Source organism: Pipistrellus hanaki, assembly GCF_964339955.1.
Source record: "Pipistrellus hanaki genome assembly, chromosome: 2".
Classification (NCBI taxonomy): Eukaryota; Metazoa; Chordata; class Mammalia; order Chiroptera; family Vespertilionidae; genus Pipistrellus; species Pipistrellus hanaki.
Window position 1 is genome coordinate 194,168,122 of NC_140504.1, and position 22,888 is coordinate 194,191,009.

Here is a 22,888-nt window from a genome sequence, read left to right on the forward strand (position 1 = left end):
GGCCAAGTAGTTCACACCCACACAGAGGTCAGGAACATCAATGCTTATTGTTGGTCAATAAAAGACTCAAATGTGGCCAAAACCGGTTGGCTCAGTGGATAGAGCGTCGGCCTGCGGACTGAGGGGTCCCAGGTTCAATTCCGGTCAGGGGCATGTACCTTGGTTGCAGGCACATCCCCAATAGGGGGTGTGCAAGAGGCAGCTGATCGATGTTTCTCTCTCGTAGATGTTTCTAACTCTCTATCCCTCTCTCTTCCTCTCTGTAAAAAACCAATAAAATATATATATATTTTTAAAAAGACTCAAATATGTAAGTGCTGTCAAAAAATGAAAGGCAATAGAAAAGTTATCCTGCAACACACTGAACCTAACAGTTAAACTCAGAGCAGTGACTCGCACCTATGAATACTCACCTGTGACATTGACTTTGACCTCCAAGTGCCTTTCAGTGGACACAGGAAGGGAAGACCGCCTGGTAACTACTCCACTCTTCACAGTTTTGGGAACTACAGCAGATTCACTGCTAGAGTTCCGGTGGCGAGAAGGGGTAACATTAGCTTGTTTCTTAATGTCACTGGGAGTGTGGAGAAAATCATGGACTAACAGCAGCCAATCAAATATGAGAAACACTCGGAGATTGTTGAGAACTACCGTAAAACAGGAGGAATCCTTCGTAGATCTATATGAAAGAAGGAACCAAAACATAACATCAAAAAGGAGAAGCATGATATTTCTTTAACCTACAAATGTATTACCCATTTTTGGCAGATAGTATTCCATCATTTTCTACACTGACAGCTGTATCAATAAACTCTGAAAACTGTTATAAATAGAACATTAAATGTATGTTTTCAGAAATTAATCATATTTTTAATAAGCAAGAAGTAATTTATATATAGCCGGGACTGGTTTGGCTCAATGGATAGAACGTCGGCTTGGGGACTGAAGGGTCCCAGGTTTGATTCCGGTCAAGGGCATGTACCTTGGTTGTAGGCATATCCCCAGTAGGGGGTGTGCAAGAGGCAGCTGATCGATGACTCTCTCTCATCGATGTTTCTAACTCTCTATGTCTCTTCCTTCCTCTCTGTACAAAATCAATAAAATATAATTTTTTTTAAAAAGAAGTAATCTATATATATAAAAGGCTAAGTGACCATCCGACTGGTAGCTATGATATGCACTGACCACCAGGGAATAGATTCTCTGACAGGTAGCTACGACACACACTGACCACCAGGCGGGCAGACACTCAACGCCCAAGCTGCAGTGACTCGGCAGCGGCAGTTCTCGGGTGATGCACCCCGGAACCAGAGAGAAGGGAGCCTGATTTCAGGTTCATCACGAAAGAACTGCCTCTTACAATCCAGGACCTGTCAGGGTGGGGGTGGGGGGGAGGAATGCTGGAGAGCTGGTTTCAGCCTGATTCCCGCAGGCCAGGCCAAGGGACCCCACCTGCTGGAGGTATCCCGCTCACTCCACAGATGCCCTTCGAGTCTCTGGGCCACCCTAGGTGCGGCCAGCCGGGGAAGGTTGGCTCCAGGGCTTGTCTGGCCAGTCTTGCCCAGTCCCGCCCTGCGGACCACCTTCTAATCAATATCCTCTCAATGTGCATGAATCTGTACACCGGGGCACTAGCATGCTATAAAACAGTCAGGTGGAGTCCAATGGTTCTCAACAAGGGTGACTGTCTCCCAGAAGACACCTGGCAATGTCAGTAGGTATTTGTGGTTGACACAACTGGGGGGGAGGGGTTGTTATTGGCATCTTGTGGGTAAGGCCAGGGATGGTGCTAAACACTTCACAATGCACTGAATTATCTGACCTGAAAATGGTAATAGTGCTGAGGCTACAGTAAAAAGGACGCAGGCTTAAATCCTGTCACTTAACAAGACGTGTTGTCTTGGGTGAGTAGCCTACCTTCTCTGAGGCACAGAATATGTATTTGATAAATGTCAGTTCCCTTCCCTAAGGCTGTTTCAAGGGGATCAAGGAGGCTCTCTTTCCTTGATGTCTAGAATGACTCTTTATAGACACCAAATTTATACACCAACACCAGTGGCTTTCTCTACTGGAACTGACCTGAGAACCCAGATCTTTGAACCTGAGCAGGAGGACAAATAAGATAGCGTTTATTGTGGGTATGACCCCCAAGCACCCTAGAAGTAGAATGGGGGGTGAGGGGGAGAATTCCTTGTTTTTTAGTCCCATTACCCCAAATTCTACATTTGAGGTGAAAAGTCAAGGACTCTCAGACCTGGCCTGGCCCACGGGGGCAGTAGGCAGACAGACGGGTAGCACAGAAGGACAGTGGGCTAGGGACATCTCTACAGCGTTTTCTGGGTTGAACTTTGTTCTGGAGCTCTAGCTAATGCATGTACCTGGTTCTCTGCCCTAACAGGGCTCCTATTCTGGAAAAACTGATTCGGAGATATTTGGAAGGCTGGCTTCCCTATGCTCATATTTCTCATAAACCTGGCTCACTGCCTCTAGAAAAGAGGCACAATGATGTATGTCTCCTTCATACAGTCACAGCATTTTTCACAGAAACACTTTACCCTTTTGTAATGGAGAAAAAATGTTGCCCTCAGTGAAAATTTTCCACCCCATTTTGAACACAGATCGTCAGAGCTATGCACTAACTGGAAAGTCAAAGTGTGTCTGATCCTTTTTCTGGAAAATATTTCAAGCCTTTAAACACTGTGAAGTGATTTATATTTGACACACAAAATCCCAACAAAAGAGCAATTCTTTTTGAGACACAGAAAGCGTTCAAAAGTTCCAATCAAGAGAATATTTTAACCCTCTCGCTAACAATGGCACCTCTGTTAGCAAGAGCCAAGGTAAGACTTCATTATTTGACTCCAAGAAATCATATACCTTGAGTATATAAATAGAATAATATTTCAAGGCTGCTTATATATCAAAAACATGATAGGCTAAAAAGCTGGCTGATAGTTTAGGAAGCCAGATCATTATTAGATCAATATGAATAAAGCAAACCTAAAAAGAAATTGTTGCTGCAGATGAACCAAATATATGCGAGATTCCTGTTCAAATAAACATTGCCTTCAAACAAAGGCGCTGCAAAGCACAGCCACCTGTCATCTGACCACAATCAGCCCATCCGCCCACAGACGTCAGGAAAGAAAGGACTTTGATATCAGGGGCCCAGGTTTGAGTTCTGACTACTTTGCTTACTAGCTGTGTGACCTGGAAGAGTTACTTAACCCACTCCAAGCTTCTAGTTCTGCATCTGTCCAATGGGGAAGGAAGTCACTCACCTTGCAGACTCGTGGGAACTAAAGATTAGGTAAATTGCCTGGCTTGTGTTTGGCTCAGTAAGAGCTAGCTAGCATTCCTAGTACTGAGCTTTTATTTTTATTTTTTTATTATTGATTTTTTACAGAGAGGAAGGGAGAGAGATAGAGAGCTAGAAACGTCGATGAGAGAAAAACATCGACCAGCTGCCTCTTGCACACCCCCTACCGGGGATGTGCCCGCAACCAACGTACATGCCCCTGACCGGAATCGAACCTGGGACCTTTCAGTCCGCAGACCGACGCTCTACCACTGAGCCAAACCGGTTTCGGCCTAGTACTAAGCTTTTAAAAAGTTCATACAAAAGCTTAAATGTCTACTTTGCTAGTTTCCTATGGCTTATGGAGAGACCGCAACCTCTCCCTAAAAAACGTTGTAGCCCTGAGGAATTCACTAAACAGCATACTGAAATGGCAGGTATATTTAAATATATAAATACAAGAGATAATCTTGATGCATTTTTTTTTTCTTTTTATGCCTAACCACGAAATTTTCACTTACTTCTTCTCTCTTAACCCAGCCTTTTCGTTACTGGCCTATATTTACAACGTATCTTATGATATTATGCAGCACATACAGAATGAAATTGATATTGCTGCCACAAGTCTCCTTTTGGATTTGCATGGAGAGATTTCTTTATGTCAAATTTGATTTTTTAGTTTTCAGGCCAATGCTCACTTGGTCACCAAATCTTACTGTAGTATATCATAAAATAACCTGAGCTACATCAGGAATAATAATGGCTTCTACCATCTGTGCCAAACAGAATGCCAGGCAGGTACAGTTGTGCTTTTCTGTCTTATAAGAAGAAAATGCACCTCGAAAAGGTTAAATAGCTTGTTCTAGGGACACACAGTTAGAAAGTGTAAGTGGAGTTTTTGATCCCAGATCCGTATGACCCCCGAACGTTCACACTTGCCACAGACACAACTGCCTCCCCTAACACCAAAAAGAAAACATAATCGAGTTTTAAAGCTAAAGCTCTTTTTCATGACAAAGTGAGTCAGCAAGACTTGCAGAGGTAATCGGCAATGCAAGACAAAACCACGGTCCCCTATCACCAACAAACACCGAGAGCAGGGAGGAGGCGTGCTCTGCTGGTGGGAATGTAGACTGGTGCAGCCACTGTATGGCGTTTCCCCAAAAAACTAAAAATGGAACTCCCATTTGACCCAGCAATCTCACTTCTAGGAATATATAAAAAGAAATCAGAAATACCGATCAGAAAGGATATATGCACTCCCATGTTCATAGCAGCACAATTTACAATAGCTAAGATTCGGAAACAGCCTCAATGCCCATCAGCAGATGAGTGGATTAGAAAACGGTGATACAGCTACACAATGAAATATCAAGCTGCTATAAAAAGGGAGGAGTTCTTATCATTTATAACAGCATGGATGGACATGGAGAGCTTTATGCTAAGTGAAATAAGCCAGTCCAAGAAAGATAAGTATCACACGACCTCACTCATTTATGGAATATAATGAACAACATAAACTGATGAACAAAAATAGATCCAGAGACAGAGAAGCATGGAACAGACCATCAAACCTCAGACGTGTATGTGTGAGGGTGAGGGGTGGGGAGTGGAGGGGAGGGTAAAAGATCAACCAAAGTTCTTGGATGTATACATATAAGCATAACCGATGGACACAGACACTAGGGGGGCGAGGGCATGTGCTGGGGGGTAGAAGTAGCGGGGAGAGGTCAATGGGAGAAAAAGGAGACATATGTAATACATTAAACAATAAAGAATTAAAACACAGAGAGAGAAAGAGAGAGAGAGAGAGAGAGAGAGAGAGAGAGAGAGAGAGAGAGAAACACCTTCCCTTCTGTTATCTCTATAGAAAAAAGTCTTTCTTTTTCCTTAAACAGGCATAGTATTCCCTGCCCAAGTTGCTTTACATATTAAAACAGCCTACAGCAAGCATGTCAAACTCACAGCCGCATAAGCATGTGGCCTCCCAGCTTTGAGTTTGACATCCTTGGTCTACAACTTATAGGCAGATGGATTTCAAAAACCTGGCTTAACTCTAAACTACTTTTTTTAAACAACAGAGACACCTTTTGGCCAATAAATGAAGCTGCAAGGTTACAGGAATTCTGAGTCAACACACATTACATTGCACACTGATGGATGGACCATTATGTCTTTATATTCTCAGTGATTCCTTGGTCATTTGCTGCTCCAGAGCCAACATGGCCATGGCTGCAAAAAGAAATACCTCAATAAAGAAAGGCAGACCAGGGTCTGGATGTACTACCTGAAATGCAACTCGATCTGAATGGATCCCTGGGCTGTGCTGCTGTTCTTGGAGGGCTGGAAGATGCAGCTGAAGACGTTGGTCATGCCAGGACTGGCCTTCTGCCCAGCATAGCGGGTGTCAAAAGCCATCATGGAATGGGAAACCAAGTTAACGGATTTGGTTTGGTTGGAAAAGCTCTCAAAGAGCAGTTTACATTTCTTAAAGTCAAATCTAAAAGGAAGAAATCAAACAAGATGTTAAACTCTTACCTTTTCCAAAATTATGTAAGTTCAAAATAAAAGAACAAAATAATAAATATGCTTAAGTTCTATGAAGGAGGACAACATTCATTCTGAGATCTTTCATTGATCTTAACAGATTCCTCAAAATGGACTTAATATCACTATGCTCTGTATCTTACTTTCTATTTCTAAAGAGATGATCTTGTCCATAGAAATCTCATGAGGAACAGCAATACCATGTATGTATTATACAATATTTTTGGTTCATTTTCCATCTCAAGTCTAAGAAGATTGAATACAGGGTTGGGCAAAAGTAGGTTTACAGGTTTTCGGATGGAAAATATAATAATAAATAATAACACAAGAATAAACTCTGTTTCCAGTACCCATAACTGTAAAACTGTTTTGCCCCATGCTGTATATGCGATAATCCCCAAAGGATATCAAGGATCCCTTTAGTCCTTCATCTGTCAACTTCTAGCCTGCCTAGAGGAGTCTCTCTCCAGAGTTTGCCTAATTTTTACTCAGACCACTATAGTTTAATGGGAACTACCAGAACAAAAAATACCCTTCATTACAGAAAAATAACGCAACTCACCCACCAACAGGAAATGCATTTGGGACTGACTTATTTAATAACAGAGAAAACTGCAATGGACAACTCATAATCACTCAGTGCCATCACAACAATCTGTACAAAGTTGTACAATCTGTACAATTGGAGAAAACTAAGGGCATAGACAGTCATCAAAAAATTTGCAACAAAACCAGCAGCATGGAACTCGATCTGAGTTAGATACAGACCAGGATGGATTTTCAAGGGAAAAACAAGGTAGAAGATAGAGTGCTTCTGTGAGGAAATCACTAGGCTGAAGTCCTGTTTTCAAACATTGAAACACTTACCCAGCCATATAATCTGACATTTGTCAAAAACTCTATCTAGAAACCAGAGAAAAGTAATGCCTGCACAATCTTACATGGCTGTCAAGATATCTACATGAAAGGTGATCAAGTGTGAAAACGCAATGCGTCCTTGAAGGTTCCCACTGCCAATAAATTCCTGGTCCACACTGACCAAGCAGACAATATAAGTAAGTGAATCCCTGCGTAAATGCATGCCCTTTCAAAAGGATTCCCAAGTTGCCACTGGCTTCTAGGGCTTCCAAATGAAAACATGGGCCAGCCAAAGCTTCCGATTCTTCAAAAGAAACTAACTTTTTGTGTGAAAGCCCCCAAGTTGTAAATGTTGAGCAGTGGGGGCAATGTCAGTGCTGCTCACCAAACAGTCTGGGTCTCCCCTATGCAGACACAGGAAGACTGCATGCTGACTCAGCCATGCGTGTGTGGGACCATGTTCTACCCCTTGAGGTTTGCAGGACATTTAACTGCTTGATAAGACCCTCTGGAGCTCTTATTTTTCTCGCTGGCATGTCTGCTCTGTCAGCCGCGGTGACTGTAGTGGGCAGAGACACCCAAGACCCCTGTAGCAGGAGGAGAAACCCTCTCCCCTGTTCTAAGTCACTGGGATCTTAAAGTGCCTGCTACCAGAGCACAGCCTACGCTACCTGGACGAAGACACAATGAATTTAAATTCTTGAAAAGCACTCTGCAGACCACATTCCGCTGTGAACCAGCACTCCGGAACCTCTGCTCTCTGCTAAAGCAAAACATGTGGGTCGCTGTATTAATGTTATGTATTACTGTTGTTATAAGACAATGTACTAATGAGAGCCATACCTCGCCAGGGAGCCGGCACCTTCCCTTCCTTTTGGATCCTTCAGCTCCAGACTCACGTTCACCATGTCCACGAGGAAGCACATGCATGTGTACACCTCTCCGCTCAGGACCGTCTGGAAGAGAAAACGCTGGTCAGCCCATGCTTGATGGTGCCAATGAGGAGTGGGAAGAGGATGGCAAGAAATCTAATTGGCTTATTGTTCCATCTTCTTTCGCTGGGTGATGTGAGGCACGTATGCACAGGGGGACTATCTGCGGAGTTACAGAAGAACATGAGGTCTCACTCACATGAATTCTTGGGTCTTGCAAATCATAAGGCCGCATAAATTCCTCTATGGGCTCTCCCAGGTTGTTCTCTAGCAAACCACGGATCAGCTTGTATTTGTACAAGTCCAGGGAGCAGTGGACTGAGGAGAGGTTGCCATGGATGGATATGTCTGGCACAGTATGACTTATCTCTCTGTGAAAAAAGAAAAGGGGCAGATTTTACAAACAAATCACTAACGTGACATTGGCATAGTTCACACCCAAATATAAGAGCTAAAAAGTGCCCACCTACATTATTGAACAGTTAATGTCTAACTTCCAGTGACAAAGATGTCACGTGCCTCCAAACGAAGCAAGTTTAGTACGACTAAATGTCATGCTTCAACTACAAAAAGCCGCTTTCTTCCAAAATACATATTTACAAAGTCCCACATTTGATGAGTTGACTAAGGAATATGTTAATAAGGAAAAAAAATCTCATGAGACTCAAATACTTTAAACATTATAGTTGGAAAAGCAATAAAGAAATAATGACAAGGTCTTCATTTAACTCTTCAGATTTAGTGATAACTGAAGGACGAAATCAGTGTTTTATCCCAAGCCCAGTGGGACATGAGGACAAAGTCTGTCAGTGACGTGTCTCAGCTGAGACGGCAGGAGTAACATGGAAGAAGCCAGGTTGAGGAGTAATACATCGCTCCCCCACGGAAGACCTTTTTCTCTGCCCTCCTCGGGGCGAAGTGGGCCTGAGAGGTCCTGCAGACGCCATGCTCCGAGTACATAAAATAGAAGGTCAGATTTCACGTGGAAGGGGAATATAAAAAGGTACACGGTATATAGAGAAAACCTACATGCAATAAAGAGAAAAAGGACCAGTGGTGCAACCAGCCAAGAGAAGCTGGAAGGGATTACCGAGTGCCCTCCCAGGTCCCTGTTTGTGTGGAGTGAGGGGCGGATAGGATACCTTATGCTCAGTTATCACCTTTTATCTGGGCCATAACCATTTGCACATAAACACCGATGAAAGTGGGTAACGTTTAGATAAGGAGAGTAGCAAAGCACTTTTTTTTTTTAAAGCATTACTTGAAAAGAAAACAAAGTGTTCGATTTCTAAATAATGAAGCTCCTCTTAAGTCTGCTAAGCCAGTAAAACCAAATATAGCCCATGCCAACCATAACTGAACACCAGCCAAGGCGCACTTGAATAACAAGTAAGAATGAAATGCAAAAATCCCAGTGAGAGCAGCTACACTCTTTCATTAATCCAGACAGAAACGAAAAAGTGACATAAAAGGACTTGCCCAAACCCAAGGACTGCAAAGGGTGTGGCCAAAGAGGGACTCCAATCACTCTCTGTACCAGCAAGGAGGCTGCTTTCCAAAGTGTTCCTTTACAGCCCCTGCTCCTCTCCCAGGAGCTGAGATGCAAATGTGGCTGCTTATCCAAAACCAGCGCCTCAAACTGAATGCCTCGTGCACTGAGGCCAGCAGCCTCCTGTCTGGCACCAACACCCCCGGACGACCTTGCTAATACACACCGGGGCTCTGCCCTGAGAGTCGGCTTCTGGTGGACTCAGGCGGGCTCTGGGAATGCCTATTCTCAAGACCTTTTCCAGCCGGGCCTGGAACTAATGACAATTCAAACAATGTTCCCAACTACAGAAAGAAGCGTCCTGTGTTTTGAGAGACCAATGAAAAGGTAAAGTCAGTTCACTAGTGTTTATGGAGTACTTTCAGACTGCTTAAGAGAGTGAAATGGGCAAAACTGCATCGAAACAGTTATTCTGGTTAAATGGAGCTCCAGGGAAAATAGCAATACCAGGCCCAGAGCCCACTGTATTTGGAACATACAATCCAACTGTCGCCTCTTCCAAAGTCTTTTCCCTGCCGTCACCACCTCCTACACCAAAATCCATGCTAAGTGTATGTCCCTTCCTGTTTCTAAGGCGCCTGCTGCAATCCCAGCACAGTTTGTAACACTGACTCAAACACTAAATTAGAGCCATCTACTTGCCTTCCTAATCGCTCAGCAGAGCTCTGTGAAGGCAGATGTTTGTTCTTTCATCATAGCTGCCCTCATGTCTAGCACACAGAACTCAATGGACATTTATTATATGAAGAAGTGAATACCTATTATCTTTCACATATTCCTAACATCACTGATTTCCATCTTATGAACATTCCACTTGTGATATTATTCAGATATAAAACACTCACTTATCCAAGTTCCTTTCCACTTGCAGTTTCAGCCGGCAAGGCTCCGTTAAGAGGCTTCCTCCCGTCTGTCGCACAAAATAGGAGGGAAAGATCAGATCTCCGCTGCTGTCGTCCGAGGCCTTGGAATACTCCCGGGGACGCCTCTCGGCAGCAAAGATGTCCATGTCCTGCAGGTCCACGACAATGCAATCCAGCAGGCAGACATGGTCTTCTGTGTGGACCCAAGAAAAGAGAGAGAATGGAGAAAGTGAGACCCAAAAAAGGCTGGTCCTGAGCAAAACTAAAAAGCCAAAGGAAGTTCGTTCTGTCTTTGGGAGAACGTGGAGAGCTGCCTGCTTCAGGAAACGAGGTGCCCGGAAGTCTCCACTCAGGCACCAGGACCGCCCTGCGCAACGCTCTACGTGCTGACACTTCCTGCCTGCACCTCCACTTCCGGTGTACACTGTGCCACAACCCCTCAGCATCTCACTACTGTCCAGAGACACGAGCTGAGATTAAAAGGTTTTGATTAAACTGACTTAACATGCATCCCTCCCAGAACATCCAGCAGGCACCTGCTGTAGAGATAACATTACCCAAAGGTTACAAAGTCTCCCAGCAACAAAATTCTCTGACATGCACCACGTTATATATCATTTCCACCACCACCTTCGTTCTTGCTTAGATCACCCTAAACCCCCCTCCCATATACCAACCAATTCCCTCCCGGCCCTCACAAAACCATTCTGCCCACAAAATACCAGTGTAATCCCTTTAAAAAAAATAAAGTAATGAGACATAACATACATTCTCTTCTTTCACACGCTTTAATGGCTATGTTTATTCCAATTTTTTCTGTAAATCTCCCCTAAGCCCTGTAAGACCCTACATAAGCCTACTCTTCCAGCCTATCTGAACAGCCTTACCTATGGGGCCGCCCTCCCTTCTCCATCTCACTTGTGTCCTCTCTGTTCTTCTGTCTTTCCTGTAACGTTTATCTTAATCTTCCAATATTTAGAAGCTTATTTAATGTCATTCCCACATTATTCACATGGTGGCAGGAACCATGTCTAACAGCACACCTGGCATTAAGCAGGCACTAAATAAATTAGTTCTTGATTTCTTAACTATACTGATAACTATGTGAAAAGGATAAAAGTAGAGCTGATTTAGAAGGAGGAGGAGGGGATAGGAACAAAGGGCTTCAGAGAGTCCATGGGCCATCATGGAATCCTAGGGATAAATAGAAGAAGTAGGAAAATCACTACCTTAATCCAATCTTATACACAAATAGAGGAATCCCAGAAATAAACAGTAAGCCTGGAGAAATATTGGTGGAAAAGAGATCTTTCTATATCCCAAAGCCTTTCCTGTATGTAAGGCTGTCCTCATTCCTCACCAGCATTGTCATCATAGTGACAGAAGACAACATTCGCTGAGGATGCTGGGAGTGCACCCACCCGTGTGCTCCACATGTGTCACATAACATAGATCGAAAGGCAACACCATGTGGGTTAAGAATTCAAGCTCATAGTCCAATGCTACCATTTACTATAACTGGCAGGTTAAATTACTTAATCTCTCTTAGCCTTTATCTCTTCATCTGTAAAATGGGGATAAAAGTAAAACTCTGTAGGGGTGTTATTAGGTTGAAATGTGTGTGATAATTTACCTAAATAGTAAGTGTTCAACACTTATGATAATCATATAATGCCACTAATCATCTATTATGATAATCATATAATGCCACTAATCATCCGGGGAACCAACCTCCTGTCATCTCGAGGGCTGTAAGGCACTGTGGGGATTGGCTCTTCCTCACATCTACCGTGTTTCCCCGAAAATAAGCCATCCTCTGAAAATAAGACCTACTTACAGGTTTCCTTTTGAGTGAAATATAAGGCATCCCCCGAAAATAAGCTCCCCCCCCCACCCCCCGCCGCAGGCTAAACATGAGAGATTTGGTCCACTGATTCTGAAAGAAATGGAGTCACAAGAAATTCACCAGGAAATTCAGGAATTGGATTGTTATGATGATGTTCCAGAAGATGATGACATGATTGTCAATGAATAAATGAGTAAATTCTTGATACTGTAGGATTCACAGTTTGTCTGGTTTGTGTTGACAACTACCTTACTACCGTACCGTATACAGGTAATAAATTTCCTTTATTTTCATTTAACAATAAATGTGTACCGTATTCTTCTTCATGGAAAAATAAGACATCCCCTGAAAATAAGACCTAGCGCATCTTTGGGAGCAAAAATTAATATAAGACACTGTCTTGTTTTCGGGGAAACAGGGTATCTAACAGGATGCTCAGCAGTCTCCCTCAGCGGGAGTCCTCTAGCTCCCGAAGACCAACCACGATGGACTGGTTTTTGTGGCTTATCATACCCTGTTTCCCTCTCGAGCTCCTTGGAGTAGCATCTCACTTATCCACTCCATCGCCCAACCAGAACCCATCTGAAAACTAAAAGGCCAAAATCAGGCTCTCATCTGGACGGCCCATTCTTAAATTCCAGAGCAGGAAACCAATGACTAGATGGCCCATGTCTTTTAAAAATTTTTCATTTAAAGTATTTCTGTTGTTACCTAATTCACATTGACATTTTATAAAAGAGTTACGTTTTATTTTTTAGAATTAAATAGTGACTGCCAAGGATGGTGTCTGAATAGTAGGTGTGTCTAAGGATGCAGAAATCATTCTAGTTATAAATATCACCATCTGGTGGCAACTCTCTTGACCTATAGGAAAAAAATCCTAATAAATGATCTAAATATCTTTCTTTACACTGCTAATTTAATCCACTTTAGAAGTCACCCAATGCTAAGTCTACATCCTAAATATCTTAGGCCTACTAAAGCAATGTCAAAATTCGATTAGCACAGAAGACATGCTTTACCAGCATTTGCCCTTACAGGGGGCAGCCTTCTCTTCCATTCCCCGCCCCCCCAACATACACACACACACACACACACACACACACACACACACACGACCACCTACAGCCATCCCAGGAATTCCCCACCTTCATCACACAGTTCCTTTCTCCTCTCTTACCTGGGCTACTGGAAACCTGGCCGGCAGAGGGTGTGGCTTGCTGCCCTGGCTGCCTGGCTGAGGCACTGGGCATGAGCTCACTCTTCAGGCCGCCTGCACTCCCTCCAGCAGGAGGCGTCATGAACAGCCCCTCCGCGTGGCCTTCCTTCGGATCCTCCGAGCTTGTCGTTTTCCTCATGCTGTGCTTGGGAACGCTCACTGGGGAGGCTGAAGGCACTGATTCCTGGAAGAAACAGAATAAAGCTAAAAGGCAAGGATGGGGTGGTCGCTTCACTATCCTGGAAATCCCAGCCAGTGCCTGGGCTTTTCAGAGACCCTACCACTTGGTGCTTCCCAAGACAACCTGATCCCATGAGCAAAGGGTAACAGGATCACGACGTTTACATCGCATGTAATTACCTGCAGAGATGTTACATATAATTCAATACCTGCTGAAAACTGGGCCAATTTTGCAGGAAGATATTCTTTTGTCTAAAGCACATGTGTCAAACACAAGGCCCTCGGGCCAAATCCAGCCCGCCAGGCCTTGCAATGTGGCCCGCACCGCGCTGTCATCACTGCACTCCGCTGTCAGTTTATGACATTGTCAGTTTATGACTGTTCAGTAAACCATTCGGCCCGCGATTTAGGCTGGATTTTAGATTTTGGCCCCTTCTCTGATTGAGTTCGACACCCCTAAAGAGTAAATGTTAAGATGCTAATTGCCAGTGGTTTAATCTACGTGAAATGAAGCAAAAGCTAATCTTTCAGCCAAATGATAGATTGTCACTGTATTGGAGGAAGGATGCTTATTGTTCTAAGAACTGTATCTAACAGCAAATTTGGTTCCAAGGGAACGATTTACGTAACGTGTTTGCACTTTCTGGAAGTCTCTCCTCATGGGTTCCCATTTCTTATCTCTCCCAGTAACTGTACGTCAACGGAGGGGGGGAAAGAAAGGAAACACAGGCGGTTGGCCATTCCTATTACGTTTCTGCTCAAGGACATAAAGATTAAGGGCTAATCCAGAGTAAAATAAATTCTACAAATATACTGAAAATACTACACCCTGCTCTTACATACTGAGTGCCTTCAGTTAATTGCTCATAAGGATAAATCTTTTCACCAAAATGATTCAATAACTGCCTTGAAAACCTCCCGTGACTGCTCTGCCCAAGCCTCAGAGCCCTGCATCCCTACGGCGTGGGCCTCACCAGTGTTCTCACCTATCCATTCTCAAGAGCGAAATGGAGGAGGGGAGAGCCGTTTTCCGCCAGCGCGGCCTTGCATGTTATTCCTCTCGGCCTTCGAGAAGGAGATGATAACAGTGCTCTCCTTCACAGTTATCTTGGGTAGGAATTACATGTAACACTGAAAGAAACCGGTTCTTACTTTCCAAAAGGTATTTTGCAAGTCAAATTCTAGGTAAATGCTGTTATTTAAGTATTTCCACATTAAAAACCTTTCCTCTTGCTTCGTTTATTTAAACTCTAGAAAGTTGCTCTTTCATTTGACTCATCTCTACATCCTCGCTGCAGTTGGTCTAAGTAAATCAATGGCTTGAGGAGATTAACTCAAAGCTTTTGAAAGGCTGACTTAGAAATTATGGTTTAAGCAAAAGCTCTGATTGAGGACAATGAAAGGAAGAGCATATGTAAAATTCAAACCTGCACTCATTAGGACATGGATTTATGTAAAACAATTCAAAACACACAGGAGTCCTAAGCTCAAAGGCAAATAACCCCTCCGCAAGCTTGGGTTGCAGGGTTACTTCCTGTTCTTCAACCACTGGAATGCATGCTAGACAAACCTCACACGTGCAAATGTATTCAAGGGCAAATGGAAATGCAAACTGGTTTTGGTGAGGAAAGTAACTATCCACTTTATATAGGCCAAGGTGCTTCACAGATATGTTTATCTGATGGCAGATACTGTCACAGGCAGCACACTCCACACAGCCCTTATGGAATTCTACAGAACCACCACTAGTATGCGAAAGGATAAGGCTTTCCTAGGGTTTAAGGGGGGAAAAATGCACCACCAAGAACTCACAACCGAGAGCAAGAAAGAAAGAGAAGGAAAGGAAAGAAAAGAGAGAAAAAGAAAAGCAATTGCTTTTCATAGTCCTTGAGAACTTCTCTACACAGGAGGAAAGCCACACACACACACACACACACACACACACAAAACACACACACACACACACACACACACACAATAAGCAGACTTTCCCAATGAGATACTTTAAAGGGTTAATTTTTAAATTTTTCTTTTTTTAAGCATAAGAGTGTGAATTGACTGCTGAATCCCATAAGGTTTTTCAGAATAACCAGGAGGCAAAAAAAGCATTATACCTTGAAGAAAAAGCGATCCTTGTATGCACTGCGACTTAAAATCAAATCCTCAAAAACAAATATAGGGAAATTTTTTTCATTAAAATGCTGCAAACTATATACAGTTATCTGGCTTACTTAACAAAACTTTCTCGGGATAGTTTGGCAATTCTTTGTTAAGCTAACTTCAGTGTCAGTTTGTGAGCCCATATATAGATACTAGAGACCCAGTGCACAAAATGCGTGCACAGGTAGGGTCCCTAGGCCTGGCTGGTGATCAGGGCTGATTGGGGCCTTCCTTCTCCCTGCTGTCAGCTGCTGCCAGCTGGGGCCTTCCTTTGTTCTATTCCGCCCCCTGGTGGTTAGCACACGTCATAGCAAGCAGTTGAACTCCCAGTTGGTCAAACTCCAAAGGGTACAATTTGCATATTAGTTTTTTATTACATAGAATATCTGAGGAAATAAGTCCTTTACTTTAGGAAAGGTAGACACACAGAAATGGTACTTTTTTTAAAATATATTTTTTTTATTGATTTTGTACAGAGAGGAAGGGAGAGAGATAGAGAGTTAGAAACATCGATGAGAGAGAGTCATCGATCAGCTGCCTCTTGCACACTTCCTACTGGGGAAATGCCCGCAACCAAGGTACATGCCCTTGACCAGAATCGAACCCGGGATCTTTCAGTCCCCAAGCCGATGCTCTATCCATTGAGCCAAACCGGTTTCGGCTGAAATGGTACCTATTGAACTTAATTACCCATTCCAGCTCTAACTGATCTTTTCCTAAAAATATGTAGGTCTCAAAACAAAGATTTACCACAGAACAAATATGTTCCCAAAAACTTACTATAAACTCAAAATACAGTTCCCAAGGAGGACTTCCTGGGCAGTAATGGCAGCAGAGCTGGAACAAAGATGCAATATCCATGTGCAAACACTGGTGCTGATAGGTTTGTTTAAATCTACTCATCCTATCCTATATAATAAAGAGGTAATTTGCAAATTGACCATCACTCCAACAAACAAGATGGCTGCCCCATGTGGTCAAAGATGACTACCCTCATGTGGACACAAGATGGTCACCATGAGATGGCCAGTAGGGGAGGGCAGTTATGGGTGATCAGACCAGCAGAGGAGGGCAGTTGGAAGGGACCAGGCCTGCAAGGGAGGGCAGTTGGGGGGACCCTGGCCTGCAGTGAAGGATAGACAGGGACAACCAAGCCAGCAGGGTAGGGCAGTTAGGGGCAACCAGGCCTACACGGGAGAGCAGTTGGGAGGGACAAGGCCTGAAAGGGAGGGCAATTGGGGGGGACCAGGCCTACAGGGGAGGGTAGTTGGGGGGGACCAGGCCTGCAAGGGAGGGCAGTTAGGGGTGACTGGGCCAGCAGGGGAGGGCAGGTAATGGTGATCAAGTCAGAAGGGGAGGGTAATTAGGAGCAATTGGGCCAGCAGGGGAGCAGTTAAATGTCAATCAAGCAGGCAGTGGAGTGGTTAGGAGCAATCAGGCAAGCAGACAGGGAAGCAGCTGGGAGCCAGTAGTCCTGGATTTTGAGAGGGATCCCAGATTGAGGGTGAGGTTGGGCTGAGGGACACCTCTCCCCTTGCATGAATTTCATGTACCAGGCCTCTAGTGTTAATTATAAACACTTCATACTAAGAAGTGAATAAGAAAGTTTAGAAGCAGTTACCAATTTTTCTTTTTATGAATGAACCTTTCTTTTATATTCTTTAAATCAGCAAACAGCAAAATGCTTATATCTCAACTATGAAAACTGATTTACTTCATTAAGGCCAAGGTTACTAGTTCCCTAGTAGGCCTACTATGAAAAGACCAATGGTGGTGGATTTCACTTTTACTGTTGCAAAAAATACACATAAGTGGCCCTGGCCCATGTAGCTTGGCAGTTAGTGTTGGCCTACTCACTGGAGGGTCATGGGTTCAATTCCTGGTCAAAGGCAAGTACCTGGCTGAAACCGGTTTGGCTCAGAGGTAGAGTGTCGGTCTGCGAACTGAAAGGTCCCAGGTTCGATTTCGGTCAAGGGCATGTACATTGGTTGTGGGCACATCCCCAGTAGGGGGTGTGCAAGAGGCAGCTGGTCGATGTTTTTCTCTCATTGACGTTTCTAGCTCTCTATCTCTCTCCCTTCCTCTCTGTAAAAAATCAATAAAATATATTTTTTTTAAAAGGGAAGGGAAGTACCTGGCTTGCAGTTTCAATCGCTGGCCCCAGTTGGGACATGTGCAGGAGGCAACCAATAAATATATATTTTTCTCTCTCCCCTTCCCTTCCTTCTCCTCTCTCTAAAAATCAATGGGAAGAAATATCCTCAGGTGAGGATTAACAAAGTAACAAAAATACACGAGTGGGAGCCTGTTTCTCCCAGTAAACGCAGCCTCTGGCAGTAAGGCCTCTTATTCCAACAGGAGGGCTTCTCGCAGGAGGTGACCAGCAGGCTTCAGTGGTCAGCTCTGCCTGAAGGGATGCCTTTGAGCCTGGGTAAACCCGATGCTGCCCTTCCCTTGTATCACTCAACACTGCAGCCCCTGCTCTGGTCACCAAATCTGGTTTCTCTGAGCGAGTGGCTATAACTAAGGTGATATATGGACAATATGACCTCCAGCACTTTGTCCAAACACCCCCACTCTGGGTCCAGAGCCCAAGGTTACAACACATGGACCCGGTTCCTATGATTGTCCCTGTTCCATCTTCACTCTTCTCCTTCCTCCACCCATTCCCACTCACGGAATCAAATATCTTTGGTGGAATCAAGTATCTTTGGTTCAAAGTGTTTACATAAATAACAGTTAGTAACTGAATGAGTGAAAAGTAAAAGAAATAAAAAATACAGAGACAGTAACTAAAAAATCATAACATTACTTGAGTTTAAGCACTGCCAACAAATAATTATTTTCTTACTACTTTCTGAACTGAGTTGCAGTCCTTGGCAAGGTCCTGGTAAGGAATACCACCCCACTCATGCTCTTTCATCTGCTCTTCTTTCTTTACAGAGGCAAACAGTAACTGCTCATTCATATCTTTTCTGTCTAAGTCTTCGGAGTTCTTCCATCTAAATTATTTTAATGAACTCACTGCCGCACCCTTCAGAAAATTCAAAGTGTTACAGCTACGCAGTAAGGGCCACTCACAACGCATAACAGGAACAGCGTTTGTCAGCTTATTTTCCCCACATTAACCTAATCCTAATCCCGGGAGGTAAAATCAAATCGCAGCATCTAAGTATGAGGTCCACATGTCCTCCTTACTACTTGTACAGTCCAAAAGAAATGGCTCAATCTTTTTTAAAAAATATATATTTTTATTGATTTCAGAGAGGGAGAGAAAAAGAGAGAGAGGGAGAAAGAAATGTAAATAATGAGAGAATCATTGATCGGCGGCCTCCTGCACTGGGGATCGAGCCCAAAACCTAGGCATGTGCCCTTGACCAGAATCGAACCTGGAACCTTTCAGTCCATAGACTGATGCTCTATCCACTGAGCCAAACCAGGTAGAGTGGCTTAATCTTTTTAAGTCTCAATTTCTTTATCTGGAAAAATGGTGTTAATAATACTAGATACCTCTTAGGTTACTAATTTACTAATGAGAACAACGTGAACAAATATGTAAAGAGCAAGGCTGATGTATAATAAGCATTCAGTAAGTGTCTCACTGCTATTATTGTCAGTCATAAAATCTTACAATTAAATCAAATTTTATGTACACCCCCATTCAAAGGCCATCTCTCTCCCAGTGTTATTAGCTGTTAGACTAAAATGAGCATAACTAGCTGGGGTTTTCAGTAAGAGCTATTCTGACAAGCTAAAATGAGTTTGTACTGAATAAGCAGACTGAAAAGCTTCTGTAGAAACTAGCAAGGTGCCATCAAAACACACAGGGAAAAAAGAAGACACCTCTAATTCCAGCAATGTTACCAGTCTCCTCAGGGCAAATATGAGTGGGAGGGGCTAATCAGACCACCTCCATGTCCTCTTGGCACTAAGTCTGTGATTACTAGGTTCTCTCTCTCTCTCTCTCTCTCTCTCTCTCTCTTTCCTTTTTTGTTTTGTTAATCCTCACCCAAGGATATTTTTCCATTGATTTTTAAGGAGAGTGAAAGGGAGGGAGATAGACAGAGAGAGAGAAACATCAATGTGAGACATTGAGAGACAACACATCAATTGGTTGCCTCCTGCATGCACCTGGACCAGCCCAAACTGGGCTGGGGATCAAGCCTGCAACTGAGGTATGTGTCCTTGAACCCGGGACCCTTCAGTCCACTGAGCCAACCAACTAGGGGGGTGCTCCCATTTTTATCACTTATTCTCAATGAGTCCCCCTTTTTCCAAATGTAAAATGAAAACAACAGCAATCCTCATGCCAATTACCTCCAAACATTATTGTAAGAAATAAATAAGTTCTAATATAATTTTAAACTATAGAGCAATATCTGTATAAGACTTTATTATAAAGGTACTTTTTAATGGCTTAAGATAAACCTTGGGCCAAATCAGGTTCCCTGAAAAAGCCAAATAGTGTAAAAAGTTGATTATTCTGAGGTCAAACAGTGAAGAAAGCATTATAAAGATGGAAGATTGGTTCTGTTGGTTTGTTTGATGAAATAACTTAGTACACAGTTAGTAAAGTTATAATTTCTACTATGTCTATTAAAATGTTAATAAAATGTCAATAAAATGTCAAAAATAGAAAGAAAGAAAAATGTCAAAAATAAGTCTTCAAGCCCTATTTGGTTGCTCAATGGTTAGAGCATCGGCCCGAGGACTGAAGGGTCGCAGGTTCGATTCCCAGTCAAGGGCACATATACTTTGGTTGCAGGTTTGCTCCCTGCCCAGGCTTGGGGAGCGTATGGGAGGCAGCCAGTCGATGTTTCTATCTTTCTCCCCTCCTCCACCCTCCCTTTTACACTCTCTAAAAATCAATGGAGAAAATATCCTTGGGTGAGGATTAAATAATAATAATAAATTCTTCAAAGTCACATACACTAACAGCAGTTAGGAACATCTCACAGCAACACATGAATTTTTTGATTGGTGTTCAAATGCTAGTTCAGCTGACAAGGGAGTGGGTACTGATTGCTCACCTTATCTTGTAAGGAAAAGGTCCCAGGAAAACCAGCAAAGAGAAACCTGTTCTTGACTTTCAGCTTCCCCAAATTTGCTACAATCAGGTTGTTTGATCTGGAACTTTCTGGGATAAGGAGAACAGGAGCACCAGCCTCGATATCCAGGAGAACCCGTGAGCAGCGCTGAGCTTGATCTCTCACCTACAAGAGAAAAGAGAATGGACTCAGAGGATCAATTAATTCCCTAATTTTACAACCAAATGAGCTCAGGTCTACAAAAAGTTCCATTAATTTATAAAACTAAAACCCCTAAAATCATACAGAGCACTAGTATTATCCTATAACCACCATGGAGTTAAATTAGAAATTAGTAACAAGGAGATAATGAAAAATATTTAAAAATCAGACTACACACTTCTAAATAACCTATAGGTCAAAGAAGAAATCACAAGGGAAATGGAACTGACTTACTGATAACTAAGTCATTGCATGCTAAAATTCATGGGATGTGTTTAAAACTAAAGAAAAATGTTCAGTAAATGCTTATTTTATATTTAAAAATAAAGATTTAAGACCAATGATCAAGGCTTTGACCTTAAGAAGCTTAAAAAAAAAAGAAAACTAAGTAGAGGAAAGAACATAAAGAACAGAAGTTACTTATTTTGAAAACAAATAATAGAAAAAATAAAAACATTCATGGAACACTACATCAACAACCGGAGAATATACATTCTTTTTAAGTTTAATACCAGGCTTCAATAAATTGGTTCTTTGAAAAGACTTATCAAAAATGATAAACCTCTACTTATAATAATAAAAGGAAAGAAATGAAACAAAACCACCACTATAAGGAAGGTGTGGGGGACATTGCTACAAAACTTGCAAATATTAAGAAGATAAGGGAACCTATGAAAAATTCCATGCCAGCAAACTGACAATTTAAATGAAGTGGACAGACTCCTTTAAAAAAAACTATCTACAGTTAACATCATATTTAATGGTGAAAAACAATATTTTCCCCCTAGGACAGCAATTTTCAACAGGTATGCCGCAAGAATTTTTAAAACATGCAAAACCTGACTATTTAATCAGGGGCTCTGACCTCTTTTCCCTTAGATTGTCAAATTAAAAAAAAAAAAATGACAATAGCCAATACAATATTTGTCTGGTGTGAATGAATCAAAATTATACCTATTTTTTGGCCAGATCCTCAAAAACACAGATTTTTTCGTGTGCCACAGAATTTCAGTAATTAGTTTATTTGTGCAGTGGAGATGAAAAAGGTTGAAAGTCACTGCCCTAAAGTAAGGAACAAGGGAAGGATAGCCACTCTGACCACGTTTATTCAGTGTTGTAGTGGAAGTCCTGGTCTGGGCAAAAAGGCATTTAGGTTGGAAAGGAAAATATAAAATTATCTTGTTCTCAGGTAATAATCATCTACAGAAAAGAATTTAAAGAAACTAGAATGAGGAACTTCATTAAGATGACAGGATATGAGGTCAACATATCAATATGATTTTTAAAATTCATATAATTTACAATAGCATCCAAAATTGGAAATACTTAGAGACAAATATAACAAAATAATTGTAAAACCAGTACACCCAAAACTATAAAATATTGCTGAAATGGAAGACCTAATTAAATGGAGAGATGTACCATACTCAAGGATCCAAAGACTCAAGATTGCTAAGGTGTCAATTCTCCTGATACACAGATTCAATGTAATCTCAACCAAAATCCTCAGTGGCTTTATTGTAGAACTAGACAAGCTGATTCTAAAATGTATAAAGATAAACAAAGGACCTAGAATAGCCAAAGCAACTTTGAAAAACAGAAGGGGGGGAAAAAGAACAAAGTTGGAGAGTCTAATCAAGACTAGGTAGTACTGGCATACGATTAAATAAAAATCAGTACAACAGAACAGAGAATAAAGAAATACACATAGACATATATAGTTAATTGAATCTCAACAAAAGTGCCAAGATGTTTCAATGGGAAAAAAACAGTCTGGGGATGTACATGGGGGGAGAAACTCTCAGCCCTTACTTCACAAAACACACACACACACACACACACGCACAAAAGTCAACTAAAAATGGAAGAGGTCTAAAATTATAAAACTTCTAAAAGAGGACAAAGGAGAAAATTTCTGCCACCTTGTGGTAGGCAACGGTTTCTTTGATTAAAAAAAAAAAAAAAAATAGCACTAACCATAAAGTAAAGAAATTGGACTTCATCAAAATGAAAAACTGCTTTTTAAAAAATAGTGTTAAGCTGAAACCGGTTTGGCTCAGTGGATAGAGCGTCGGCCTGCGGACTGAAAGGTCCCGGGTTCGATTCCAGTCAAGGGCATGTACCTTGGTTGTGGGCACATCCCCCGTGGGAGGGTGCAGGAGGCAGCTATCGATGACTCTCTCTCAT

The 22,888-nt window shown here is 42.4% G+C and overlaps 1 protein-coding gene across 5 annotated transcripts in view; it reads right to left on the minus strand.

Moving 5' to 3' along the window:
• VPS13D (vacuolar protein sorting 13 homolog D) overlaps positions 1-22,888 on the minus strand; it is a 219,300-nt gene that overhangs the window by 145,487 nt on the left and 50,925 nt on the right. For all 5 annotated transcript variants that reach the window (XR_014794224.1, XM_084875266.1, XM_084875265.1 and 2 more), the window contains exons 25-31: positions 20,483-20,665; positions 13,074-13,296; positions 10,030-10,240; positions 7,835-8,006; positions 7,547-7,659; positions 5,586-5,798; positions 414-679 (exon numbers count right to left, since the gene is read on the minus strand). Coding sequence is in view for 4 of the 5 variants with exons in the window: in XM_084875266.1 (XP_084731392.1) it covers positions 414-679; positions 5,586-5,798; positions 7,547-7,659; positions 7,835-8,006; positions 10,030-10,240; positions 13,074-13,296; positions 20,483-20,665 (1,381 nt within the window). In the remaining variant the exon portion in view is untranslated. The remainder of the gene's footprint in view (positions 1-413; positions 680-5,585; positions 5,799-7,546; positions 7,660-7,834; positions 8,007-10,029; positions 10,241-13,073; positions 13,297-20,482; positions 20,666-22,888) is intronic.